Raw genomic sequence first — 13747 nt, 5'->3', positions numbered from 1 at the left:
ATTATTTCAGGGGCACCTGGATGGCTCAGTCAGTTAAGCATCCAACTTTGGCTCAGGTCATGATCTCACGGCTCGTGGGTTGGAGCTCTGCATAGGGCTCTGTACTGACAGCTCAGAGCCTGGAGCCTGCTTCAGATTCTGTGTCTCCCTCTCTCTCTGCCCCTCCCCTGCTCACGCTCTGTCTCTCTCTCTCTCTCTCAGAAACAAAATAAAACTTTAAAAGACTTAATCATTTCAGTATCAGAAACTTTGAAAACAAATGTACAATATTTTAGAAAGAAAAAGAAGTTCAATTAAAGAATTTTGAGAGTACAAAAGGAATGCTTTATTTAAAATTAAATGTACTCAATCTTTTGTGGGAAGGAACTACTTTCAATTTCTGGAAGCTTTGTAAATATTAAATATGTAGAAATATAGGACAGTGCTAACATGAAGTCCATGGGTAGAGCCTACAAAGAACCATCTATGCAATCCATACCATATATGGGGATGGGAAGATTCTTCTCATTTTACATACAAGGAAATTGAGGCATGGAAAAGTTAAAGTGAACTCTTTAAAAGCACATAATTTATAAAGTGGGAGAGCAAAGACCACAGTTCAGTTCTCCTAACTCTTGCTCTAAGACTTTTCCCCATATCATATTAAGTTTAAAAGTTTTACAGGCCAAAGGAAAGAAATGTCTCATAATAAACAACTTGATAAATATGGAAAGTTTACAAATGAGTAGTAACTTTAGTAGTTTTCTACTTTTTTCCTATTTACTCAACATCAGTATGATAATGCTTCTGTCACCTTCTTAAAGAAAGACCTCCTCAGGCTGCCTGGGTGGCTCAGCCAGTTGAACATCCAACTCTTGATTTCAGTTCAGGTGATGGTCTCACAGTCATGGATAAGCCTCAAGCTGGGCCCTTGTGCTGGGTGTGGAGCCTGCTTGGGATCCTCTACCTCCCTCTCTACCCCTCCCCCACTCTCTCTTCAGCTCAGGTCATGATCTCACAGTCCGTGAGTCTGTGAGTTCGAGCCCCACGTCGGACTCTGTGCTGACAGCTCAGAGCCTGGAGCCTGCTTCGAGTTCTGTGTCTCCCTCTCTCTGCTGGATCCATCACCAGAAACTGTTCACAATTTCAGAGATTCCTTGGTCTTATCTGTAGGCAATTTCTCCAATAACCTGTTCCCCTGCACTAAGGAGATAAACAAATGGGCTAACTCCTTTCTGCAAGACTTAGAAAAGTCCTCTTTAGTATGGGATGGTACCTCACAGAATGCCATCTAAATTCCTCTGATCCCTGTCTTGAAAAGGTCAATCAGGAAATTCCAGCTAAGGGATACCTTACTCCTCTGCACTCTGCCTGGATTCACTTTTGTCTACAGTAGATAGCATTTCCCATGGGCATACAAATGGTTAGATAGCTGGCAAATTGGAGGTCAATGCTTACTGGGACATTTAAGTGTCCCTGTCAACATCGGTAATAAATAAAAAACCTCTCATTGTTCTGCCCCATTAAACATCCATGGCTGCTTTAAATGGAAACTGAAGGAGGCCTATATGACTCCAGGTTTACCTACACAGGGGAGAGCTTTCTCCTCAGGTTGGGTAAGTGCCAAGGAATGCATGGTCAGAAACTCCCTAACTTTAGGAGAGGTAGCTGATTTCACAGCCAAAGCAGTGGCAGCCCAACAATGATCACTTGAATCATTAGATCAAGTGGTTTTGGATAACTACACAGTCCCTGATTACCTACTTGCTAAACAAGGAGGCATTTGTGCAATAGCAAATACTACCTGTTGCACATGGATAAATATCTCTGGAGAGGTAGAAATTCAATTAAACAAAACCAGAAAACAAGCCCTCTGATCACTGCAAATTTCACCTAATGACCCCTGATCTTTTGACCTATTTAACTAATTACCTTCAAGCCTGGGCTCCTGGTTTAGAACCATCAAACTGTATTTTTCACATACTTTTGATTCTGCTTTGCATAATTATTTTGAAGTCTTTTACTTGTCACATGTCAAACTTTTACAAAAATGACATATACAATAGGATGATGCTAGCTCAGTGCTTCAAGATTTTCTCTAACATTTATGACCCTGAAAAGATATAGACTAGGTAAGAAGTGTCTGAGAGTTCTCCCGCCTAAACTTTCTTGTTACTCAAATATGGCCTTAAATGGTTTCCAACTGCTATGTACTTTCCCTCCTATGTGGAACACAACATGGGGGAAAGGTCATCTTTCCTGACACCAAGGGACAAAAGCACTAAATACAGAAAACCTGACTCTTGACCAGCGAGGCTTTCAGAAGATCTTAATCTAAGAGGGAAAACAACAGAAACCTCATTTAAAATGGAGTCACGAGACCAGAAGGGGGAGTTCTCGGGCCATACCATTCACTGCAGCCCTTTGCAGACCCACCAGGAAGAGATTTACCTTGCATTCCCAACAGGGAGAAATCTACTTTACTACCCCAGAAGGATAGATTCCCTCCTTGCCTAGCAACAGCCCAACCAATAGGAAACTATCACAACTCAGCCAACAAAAAGTCACTAGGCTTCAAACTCCCAGTTTACTCCAAGGGATTTTTGTTTATAACAGCCCCTCCCAATTTCCCTTCCTCTATAAAAGAGCATATCTCTGATTTGTTCTCCAGACTTGCCAATGGTTCACGATGGCTTACTTCTCCTGATCTGGCATTCCTCTGTTATTCCAAATAAACCCATTTTGCTGGTGAAATAACTACCTGGCTGTTTTATTTTCAAGGTTGATTTTATTCTGAAAGTGACAAAACAGGGGCACCTGGGTGGCTCAGTTGGGTAAGCACCCGATTTTGGCTCGGGTCATGATCTCACAGTTTGTGAGTTTGAGTCCTGTGTCAGGCTCTGTGCTGACAATGCAGAGCCTGGAGCCCGGAGCCTGCTTTGAGTTCTGTGTCTCCCTCCCTTTTTGCCCCTCCCCTCCTCACACTCTGTCTCTCTCTCTCCCAAAAATAAATAAGCATTTAAAAATAAATAAATAAATAAAATTAACATTAAAAATAATAAAAAAATAAAAATAAATAAGTGACCAAATAAACCTACAAATGTGAGGCTTTTGAGTTTTTGAAAATTATTTTTTTATTGTGATAAACTATACATATAAATTTACCATTTTTAAGTGTACAATTCAGTACATTCACAATGTTTTTAAGATAAGAAGTTACTGATTTACGTTTTTATAAAATTCATTCTAATAATTTAAAGGATAGACTGAAAAAGAGGTCCAAGAACAGAGATTGGAAGGTCCAGAGCAATGTAAAAGATTTAAATCTACTTTATTGTCAGACTGTAAGCAAGAATAGAGAATATCTGATTTATTAATAACTATATCCCCCAGGACCTAGCTCCATGCCTGGCACACCATGAGCATCTGTTAAATGAATAAATGATCTTTAAGATTCTATTATTCTAAGAATGGAAGACATGTATTCTGCATAGCATGTAACACCCTAATGATGATTAAAAAAAAAAAAAAAAACTCTTCTGTAATATGCATAACAATAAAGGGTAAAGATGAATATTAGGTATAAGATCAGAGATAGGAGGGTAGAAGCCAGACTATGACAGTCTTTAAACCAAGAAGAAGAGTTTGGACTTCATCTCAAAGAGAAATCTATTGGGGTGTCTGGGCATGGTTTCATACAGTCTCACAATGACAGTACTGATAATGCTTATTATCCATTAATTTAAAGAATACTACAATATTTAGCCCTTTAGTGACTGACTTATTTCATTTAGCATAATGTCATCAATATTTATCCATGTTGTAGCATGTATCAGAGTTTCCTTCCTTTTTGAGGCTGAATAATATATTTCATTTTATGTATATAACACATTTTGTTTATCCATGTATTCATTGACAGACACTTGGGTTGCTTCTATCTTTTGGCTACTGTGAATGCTACTATAAACATGGGTACAAATGAGTTGGTTTTAATTTTATAAAATGAAAAAGGAAAAGGAAAAAAGAGAAACTGAAAACCCTAAGCAATTTTAAACACCTAAAAGTACTGGTTCTCAGAAAATCTAAATCATCCAAGTTGAAGGTAGAAAGTAAATGGAAAAGTGGTAATTAACCTAATAGGTTCTATAAAGATCAACTTTAGACTGACAATGGAGAAAGCTGAGAAACAATCTGATTTGTGCCAGAGAACCCCCAAATGGCTCAGGAATTGCGGGCACCAAGCATATCTAAGAAATAAGTATAAAGGTGGTGCTAAAAACAAAATGAACAAATGAAAGTCCCCTCCACTGTTCCACACAGCCAGGTCCCTCTCCCACTTCACCAGAAGATTAGAGAGTTATTCTATGAGAAAGGAAAATAGAGTGCTTCTGGACTGGGAAATAACAGAAACAAGTGAGGGCTAAAATACAAACAGTATTAAAAACAAGGAAATTAAATCCATTACTCTATGTTATCATCAAACTCTGTCTGCATTCAGCACCAAGAAAACTGGGAACTAAGCTTACTCCCTCCAGCAAGACACTGGATAATTCTTTACAAATCTGATGGGCAAAAGAAAGAATTAAAGGAGCTAACTCCCCCCAAAAGAACTCAGCCAGATCATCCTACAGAGAAGCTCCCTAAACCCGCACAAGTGCTTAAAATCAAGCTTTTAGTGCTCAACTTTTTTAAACATAGGAGGATAGCCAAGAATTACTTGTTTTTTGAGGATCACATCAAGCAAGAAAGAATAATCAAAATAAACAGAGGTACTAACAATATACAAAAAAACTGAGTATTGGGAATAGGAAATACATCTCAATAATATCCTCAAAATAATAAAAGATACTGGAGGGGCTCCTCTGTGGTTCAGTCAGTTAAGCAAATGTCTCTTGATTTTGGCACAGGTCACGATTTCACAGTTCATGGGATTGAGGCCCGGGCTGGGCTCTGCACTCATAGTACAGAGCCTGCTTGGGTTTCTCTTTCTCCCTCTCTCTCTACCTGTCCCTTGTTCACTCGCACACATGTACACACGTGTTCTCTCTCTCTCAATATCAATAAATAGAAACTTTAAAAACCAAAGATACTAGAATCAAAAAGATGCTACAGACAAGGAACATTCAGAAAACAAACAAAAAAAAAAAACCTCTTTGAAATGAAAATGATAGAAATAAAATAGGATGGAAGAAAGCTGCAAAAATCTTTTGAGAATTAAAACAGAAACATGAAGAAAAAGAAAAGACATAAAATAAGACAAAATCAGAAGATCAATCCAGGTCTAATAATTCAAGAGGGAACCAAAAATGGAGAAGAGGATATCATACTAGTTAAGAAAATTTCCTAAAAACTAAGAACATAAGTTTCCAGTTTGAAAGAAATTATATCTATTATTCAGCACACAAAATGAAAATCGACACATCAGTATGAAAGATCAAAAGACCAAGAGTCAGAAAGGTAACACTAAGAATCTACAAGGCTATATATACATTAATGTTTTTGAACTTCTTTAGGAATGTATCCAACTTAAAATTCTAAACTCCACCAAATTTCCAATGTAAAAGTTGTCCAAATACATTTTCAGAAACATAAGGTCTCAAAAAACTTTCTCCCATGTTTCATTAGGAAACTACCAACTGGAGAGTATGTTCAACCTCATGATAGAGTAAACCAATAAAAAAAAGGAAAATGTAATCTGAGAAACAATGGATCCATCTAACACAAGAGAAAAGGAAATCCTCAAAATGATGACAAAGGTAGATCCCAGGTTGACAGCTGAGCACCCATCATGGGGGTGGTAACTAGTATATATTAGAATAGGTCAGAAGGTTCTGGAAGAGAGGTCTTCAAGAGGTCTTCAAATTAAATGAATTTCTTCTGAGGAAAAACCTGATGCATTCTTATACACAGAGACGTGATTTACATTGTGGATAAAAAGTTGGGGGATTGGGGCGCCTGGGTGGCTCAGTGGGTTAAGTGGCCGACTTCGGCTCAGGTCATGATCTCGCGGTCCGTGAGTTCGAGCCCCACGTCAGGCTCTGTGCTGACAGCTCAGAGCCTGGAGCCTGTTTCAGATTCTGTGTCTCCCTCTCTCTGACCCTCTCCCGTTCATGCTTTGTCTCTCTCTGTCTCAAAAATAAATAAACGTTAAAAAAAAAAAAATTTTTAAAAAAAAGTTAGGGGATAAATTCAGGATATGTATATAAATTAAACAAAGGAAAACAAAAAAATATGCAAAAAAGTATAAGTAATCAGTATACTACACGACTCAGCTGTGACTATCATTTACCTAATTACAATACTGTATAAATGAAATACCGACCTAACCAAAATGTATGATATCTATAACTAGAGGGTAGAAAAAAACACTACTACCAGGTTAGTGTTGCCATATAAGAAATGGAAAAAACGCTTAGCAAAGTTAAATAAACTTTCCAAGATAACACTGAAATACTGGGGTCAGGATTAGCGCCAAAGTCTGATTGTCTCTGGAGCTGTCTATATCAATATATGTTGCCTCCCCAAGGACAAGAGCTTAACAATATAGCACAGGAATAGATTTGAAAATTTCAAAACAGGGAAATTTGATATTAAAAATTACAGGGGCACTTGGGAGGCTCAGTCGGTTAAGCATCCGACTTTGGCTCAGGTCATGATCTCTCGGTTCCTGAGTTCAAGCCCCGCATTGGACTCTGCACTGGCAGTTTGGAGCTTGCGTGAGATTCTCTCTCTCCCCCTCTCTCTGCCCCTCTCCTGCTCATGTGCCCACTCTCTTTCTCTCTTAAATAAACAAACTTTAAAAAAAATAAAAAATGTGTTATCTTGGAGATTTCTATAAATGAAGTAACTTAAGAGTGATCCAATTTAACTGTCATAACTAAAAACAGCGTAAGGAGAACTAATAACAAATCAAATGTGGTATCCTTGATGGAATCCTGGAACAGAAAAAACACTAGATAAAACTAAAGAAATTTAAATAAAATATGGAATTTGGTTAACAATGTATCAATACTGGTTCATTAATTGTGAAAATGTACAAATGAATTATCTTTGCAGTTTTTCTGTCAATATAAAACTACTCTGTTTTTTTAAGTATTTATTTATTTATTTATTTTGGGGGGTGGGGGGAGAGAAAGAGAGACAGAACAAGCCAGGGAGGGGCAGAGAGAGAATCCCAATAGGCTCTGCACTGGTAGCAGAGCCTGACGTGGGGCTCAATCTCACAAACTGTGAGATCATGACCTGAGCCAAAATCAAGAGATAGATGCTTAACGGACTGAGCCACCCAGACACCCCTAAAACTATTATAAAATAAAAAATATTTTTTTAAAGTTTTATTTACTTAAGTTACCTCTACACCCAATGTGGGGCTTGAACTTATGACCCTGAGATGAACTGAGAGTCCCTATGCTCCTCTGACTGACCCAGCCAGGTGCCCCTTACAAAAATTTTATTGGAAAACAAAAAACAGAAATGGAAAGCTGTTTTTGTATGTACAAATAATATGGAAAGATCTCTAGGATGTATTGTTAAGTAAAAAAAGAAAGGTGTGGAGTAGAGTCTGATACATCTTATATAAGAGAAAATAAGAAATTATATTCGTATTTGCTTGTATTTGCATAAAGAAATCCCAGACTATACACAGGAAAACAATATATACAAACAATATATAAGGCAGGAGGGGGTGGAGTAGAGAAAGGAGCTACCAGAACAAGGGTAGTAGTAAGTTTTCTCAGAGTACACCTTTTTGTTTGTATTACCTATTAAAAATAGAGGGGGGGAAGTTATCCAGTTTAAAGCCCTAAGAGAAATGGATAAGATGAATTCTGAAAGTCTCCTCCAATTCTGTAATGTTCTAATTCAAGAATTTCAGCTCAAAGTACTTAAATTATTAGTCATTTATAATGTGTCTTCCCTGAAACCCCATGCTCCTGTCACTTCTTTATACCTTTTAACTCTATTTTTCTAAGCAGCTGCACTTATTACACTGTATTGTTTTAGATATTATATGCAATATTTCTTTCCTGATAAAATGTAAATTTAAGCTTATATTCTATCAAATCACTTGACAGCATAGTTTTACATGCACATGTGTTAAATTAAAATAGTTACCAAGCATGGAGTGCCTGGGTTAAGTACCCAACTTCAGCTCTTGCAATTCATGGGTTTGGTTTATGGGTTCGAGGTCAGGCTCTGTGCTGACAGCTCAGAGGCTGAAGCCTGCTTCAGATTCTGTGTTTCCCTCTCTCTCTGCCCCTCCCCTGCTCGCGTTCTGTCTCTCAAAAATAAACATTAAGAAAAAAAATTTTTTTAAATAGTTTGAGCACTTCCCACGTGCCAGGCACTCTTGTAAATGCTTCACATTTGTTAACTAATTTAATCTTCACAATAGCTCTGTATTATAGTTCCTATTACCTTTAGAGAAGGAAATTGAAGCACAAAGAAGTCAAATAATTTGCCCAAAGCCAGTGGCCAGTGCTAAAATATGAAACCCAGACTCTGTGCTCTTAATCACTAGCTCTACTGTTTAGTTTTAAGGCTCCAAAACCAGATCTGGAAAACATTCTCTTTGACTGCCCTAACTTGCAGTATGAAGCTCCATGGTACAAATGGCTTAATATCATCTAATCCAGCAGTTCTCAAAGTGTGGTCTACTGACCACCAGGATCCCCAGGACTCTTCAGTAGAGGGTCCAATACCCTCCTGGGAGTCAAACCATTTTCATAATATTGTTATTTGGCTTTTTTCACTCTCGTTCTCTCATGAGTGTACAGTGGAGTTTCCCAGAGCCTATATGACATGTGACATTACAATAGATTGAATGGAGAAGGATCTCAGAATCCAGATATTTTCTCATGAGTCAAAGACATTAAAGAGATTTGCAAATTTGTAAAACAATGCCATTCTCTCACTAAATTTTTGTTTGCAAAATAGTTCTTTCATGTAATGGGTTTATTTTTATTTTTAAATGAATTAAGTATTTTTAAACTTTGCTTAATTTTCAATAAATATTGATATAAACCATATGAACAGTTCTTTAGGGGCCTCAACAATTTGTAAAAGCGTAACAGGTAACGGTATCTTGAGAAGAAAAGTTTAAGATCACTGATCTAGCCAATCTAAACTGTTCAGTACTCCTGATCCCTGATGGAAAGACACATTTTCCCTATCTAGCATGTTATAATTCAAAAGACCTGATGTAAAAAGAGTAACACAGAATGAAAAAATAAGCAGCATTAGGCCAAATATGTGCTTCTACCTGAGATATTTCCTAATTTGTAACCCTATTTGTAACATTTGTTTGTAGTAATATCTTCCACTATAAACCATGAATGCATTCCTAAAAGTGCCTCAGCATTTCAAGACGGCAGCCAGAGGTAGCAATAAAAGAGATTTCTTAAGGAAACTTCGGCTGTAAATTGTGTACTCCAACATTCCTTTATTAAATCACGTATACTACTGAAATATAAACCCTAAGACTTGTTAGAAAGATTACCAAGACTAGTATCATTAACTTGCTCTGACACTTCATATACTGAAACAACTCATCTTCATTACAAAGCACAGAAGCTTTATTTTTGATAAGCTAAACAGAAGTCTACTTAACTCCAAATCAGTTCCATGAACACATCTTTAATAACATTTGACATACTTTTAGGTTCTACACTAATAGCAAACAATTTAACAATAGCTTTAACTAAACTAATTTTTCCCAACCTACCCCCCAAAAAATGCAAAATCCTGGTCTCATTATTATTTTTTTTAAGCAAAATGGCAAGAGTTATAAAAAAAAAAAAAAAAAAAAAGCAGGTTCCCTGCTCCCCAACCCCAAGAATCTAAAGTATCCCAGCATACAATCAACTAATGTAAGTATAAAATGTTATTGTTAAACTACTAAGTGTCTATGGGAAAAATAAAACATAGATTCCACCACAGCAAAGACTAATACAGGCTACCATCTTTGATTCCTAGTAGATTCAACCATCATTCATTTACCAAATATTTCTGGTACCTACGAGCCTGGTGCTATGCTAGGCACTGGGGATACAATGAACAAAAAAATAAGTTGTAATCTTCATGGGACTTACGTTCTGCTGTGGGTAACAGACACACACACACATACAAATAAGAATTATAAATGTGGTAAATGCTTTGCCACAGATTAGTTTTTGAAAGCTGAATTGTGGAACTGTAAAACCTAAAAATAAATAATTCATGAAGAGTTACATCAAGATGACATGGGCTCCAAAGCCCTTTACTAATGCATAAGAAAACTACAGACACTGCCCAGGAAAACAGAGATCAATCTTTCACTGTCAAAGCTATCCGATGGCATTACGTAGCATTATAGCAGCCTTAAAAGATAATTAACCCCACAGTTCCAGAGTTAAAAGCATGTAAATACAATACTTTAGAAAATATCTAAGAGGAGCCTAAAGAAACACTGACATCTAAATGTAATGTGGTATCCTGAACTGAATCCTGAAACAAAAAAAGATGAAAAGAAATCTGAATAAACTATGGACTTAGTTAATAATAACACATCAATACTGGTTCATTCATTATAAAAAAGTACCATACTAATTTAAGATGTTAAGAACACCGAGGAATACTGGGGAAACTGGGTGGGGCTATATGGGAACCTTCTGCACAATCTTCTCAATTTTTCTGTAAATCTAAAATTGTTCTAAAAAATAGTCTATTAAAAAAAATCTAAGATGACTTCAGGAACTACAGGGAGGTCAATGTCAAGACTTAAATAAAGTAAAAAATGAGAAGCCACGGAACTCTGCAATGTCATTTAGAACATAAATACTCAAGGAATTCAAAGGAAACCTTTAAATATCGAACTTATGATCTCTACTCATACTAAAACCTTCCTAGGGCAGAGATTAAAGGTTTCTTCATGCAAACTAAATAGTTCTTCATCACAACATAAGGCCGGCAATAACATCCTAGAGTGCACAATAAGCACTTTAGATCCTATTTATCAATAATGACGAATACACTATTATTTTACACATGGCATTGTCCTAAAAGTGCCATAAAACACCTAGACTGGGTTCACGCTCACAGGTCTCACCAAGTTACTTCAACAAGTTTATACATGCTTCAGGAATATTCATAAGCAAAGAGGAGACTATCCTTTTCCTTGATAAGGAAGCAAGAGGCAAAGATTATATATGAAAAGAGAGAAGTGATTTCTCAGCTCCAACTAGAAGCAATTTTGCAACTAACGTTAATCTACTTCAATGCCATATATATAAGTATAAACAGTTCAAGGTAGTTGTAAAAGCTCTGAATTTATATCCGTTATCTGCTTTCCAATCAAAAGAAATTTTCTTCCCTACAGCCTAATTTAAGGTACCTAGCAGGTAACTCAATGATGATTTAGGAGGAACTAACCTCTCAACGTGTGAATTTTAAAGATGGTCATGAAAAATGTAAGAAAAACAAAAAAGGATGATAATCTCTAGATTGTCGAGTGCCAAGTTTCATAATTCAGCATAAAACTGGAATCACCACAAGAAGTTATTTTGGAGAAAGCCATCACAAAACTATGATCCTGTATGTAATACAAAGTAAGCGACAGCAGAAGCCTGACCAGGTAAGATCACGCTACTCATCATATACTGTGGAATATTAAGCATAAAAGGGTCATTTAGCCGAAACGGCATTACATATTGAAATCTAATTTAGATAACCAGATGATGAATCTATTCTACTCTACTCCATTACTCCCTAGCCCCTAAGGAAATCCTACAAAACAAAGATGTTCGTTATTCTCAGGCCTTCTCTCACAGGAATCCTAAATATATTTATATGTTGAAAACACTCAGAAGAAATGAAATAATTAACATTTCCCCGGTAATCCCCGTTTGCACCACCTTAAAGAGAATCAGACACTGCTTCATGTTGAAAGAGGAGGAGAGGTGAGATGTGAAAAATTCCAAGTAAAACGATCATGACATAGCATCTGGCAGAGATGGGCAAAGCATCAACAGTGCCAGAAGAATTGTCAGGGCTCAAAGTCATGAGAAGAAAATGAGGTTTTCCAACAAGCCTCAGCCTAACCCAAGAAACAAAAATCACCACTGCCGCCGCCACCCCTCTTACTCCCCAACCACTCCATCCTCAAGTCGCCTCTAATTCAGACATATATCTTCCAAACTAATTCCCCACCCAAGGGAAAACCATCCAAGAATTTCTACGACCCCCCATTTCCCACCTCCCATAAGATCCGCATATCCCAGGGCCAAGCCTCTAAGGAAAACAACGCCCTAATCCCCCCACCCTCCTAGTCCAAGGTTGAAGAGGGTCGGTTCCCGGGAGCGGGGCTTCCCGGAGTGGGGCTTCCCAGGGTGGGCCTTCACAGAGCTGACGAACTGGAATAAAAGCAAAGATAAGGGTGGGGCTCAAGGAAGGGGGCTACGGTTGGTGAGACGGCGGAGACGGGAGGAATAAAGGGATGGACAGCAGGCTGGGGCTGGGCGGGGTGAGGACTGGGGGGAGGGGGCAGACCGACGGGAGAGGCCCGGGCTGCGGCGGGGGGGGGGGAGGTGGTGGAAGGAGACGTCTGAACCGGGGACGGAAGGGTCAAAAATCTGACCGACGGATCAAGACGAAGAGGAGCCGGTGGCTAACAGAGGTCAGCAAACACCGGGCAGGGCTGGGGGTTACCACCGAGCGTAAACGCGAGGCCGGTAGAGAGAGCCTTCGCGGACAGAAGGGCCGCACTGGGGGCGGTGCGGGGAAGCCGCGGCCAGCTGCCAGGAGTGGGGGAGCCGCGCACTCACCGCTCTGCTCCCCCAGGAACACCAGCTTGAATTTCCTCAGCGGATTCCCGAAGTCTCCGCCCGCGGACATGATGAAGCCGAAGGAGCTGCCGCCGCCTCAGCTCAGAGACCTCTCGGACCGACGCTGCACCAATCGGCTAACGAAAAAGGTGAGAGGAAGGACCGGCGCCGAGCTCTCTTGGACCCTGCAGGGCCCGGCGGCGGAGCAAGACTGGAGGGCAGGACTCCTCCCCACAGACAGGCAGCCGTCGCCGCCGCCTCCCCGCAGAGTCGCCTTAGCACCGAGAGGCCCGCGGCTGGGAAAGGAAGGATGGCGGTGTCGGAAGCAGCCAAGGGTGGGCTCTAAGTTACCAAGGCTAGCGCCGTTCCCTTCTCAGCACCCGGCACCGAGACTGGGGTGAGAGAAGAGGAAGGTGGCGGAACCGGAGCCGCAGACGCGTCTGGGACCTCTCACGCGCTGCGCCTCAGCTCCCACAGCTGCCGCCGCCGCAGCCCAACCTGCTGAGTGCGCGAGCCTCTGGCGCGGCGCGCGGCGAGCCCGGGCGCGAGCGTGCCGCCCCTCCGGCCGCCGGCGTGCGTGCGTGCGCGTGCGCGCCACAAGCCAGCGCCTTCCTGGTTTAGCCTGCTCTCCCGGCTTCTCCTTCACAGCGGAGACCAGGGCAGGTTAGGTTGCCACGCCAATCGGGAGAAGTAAGGGGGAGGCGGGGCGGAACCCTGGGGAAGTGACGGAGGTAGAATAAGGAGCATGTACGTCACTAACGTGAGAGCCAATCGGAAGGGGCCAAAGGCGGGCAGAGATGGCAGTGAGGTGGCGGCGCGAGAACGCGCGCGGCCCTAGCGCGATGGAAAGCGACTCACGGTGACTACCATGCGAAGTGTGGCGCGTCGCAGCCGGAGGGGAGGGGAAGCGTGGGGAGGGAGGAGGCGGGGCCGGCACCTAGGTTAAATTGACCCCAGCACAGTGTGCGTGT

General features: G+C 40.3%; 1 protein-coding gene across 2 annotated transcripts in view; it reads right to left on the bottom strand.

Moving 5' to 3' along the window:
- The window catches only part of RAB6A (RAB6A, member RAS oncogene family), an 87155-nt gene extending 73714 nt beyond the window's left edge, over window positions 1-13441 (bottom strand). The window contains exon 1 of one of the 2 annotated variants that reach the window (XM_019811842.3): window positions 12777-13441. In XM_019811842.3, the coding sequence (XP_019667401.2) occupies window positions 12777-12846 (70 nt within the window). In that variant the 5' untranslated portion in view covers window positions 12847-13441. The remainder of the gene's footprint in view (window positions 1-12776) is intronic. The other variant, XM_006936957.5, reaches the window with a different exon arrangement.
- Window positions 13442-13747: the final 306 nt, after the last annotated feature.

The sequence above is a fragment of the Felis catus genome, chromosome D1 (genome assembly GCF_018350175.1).
Source record: "Felis catus isolate Fca126 chromosome D1, F.catus_Fca126_mat1.0, whole genome shotgun sequence".
NCBI classification, from domain to species: Eukaryota; Metazoa; Chordata; class Mammalia; order Carnivora; family Felidae; genus Felis; species Felis catus.
Note: the sequence above shows the minus strand (reverse complement) of the source record. Positions and strands in the feature narration are given on the sequence as shown.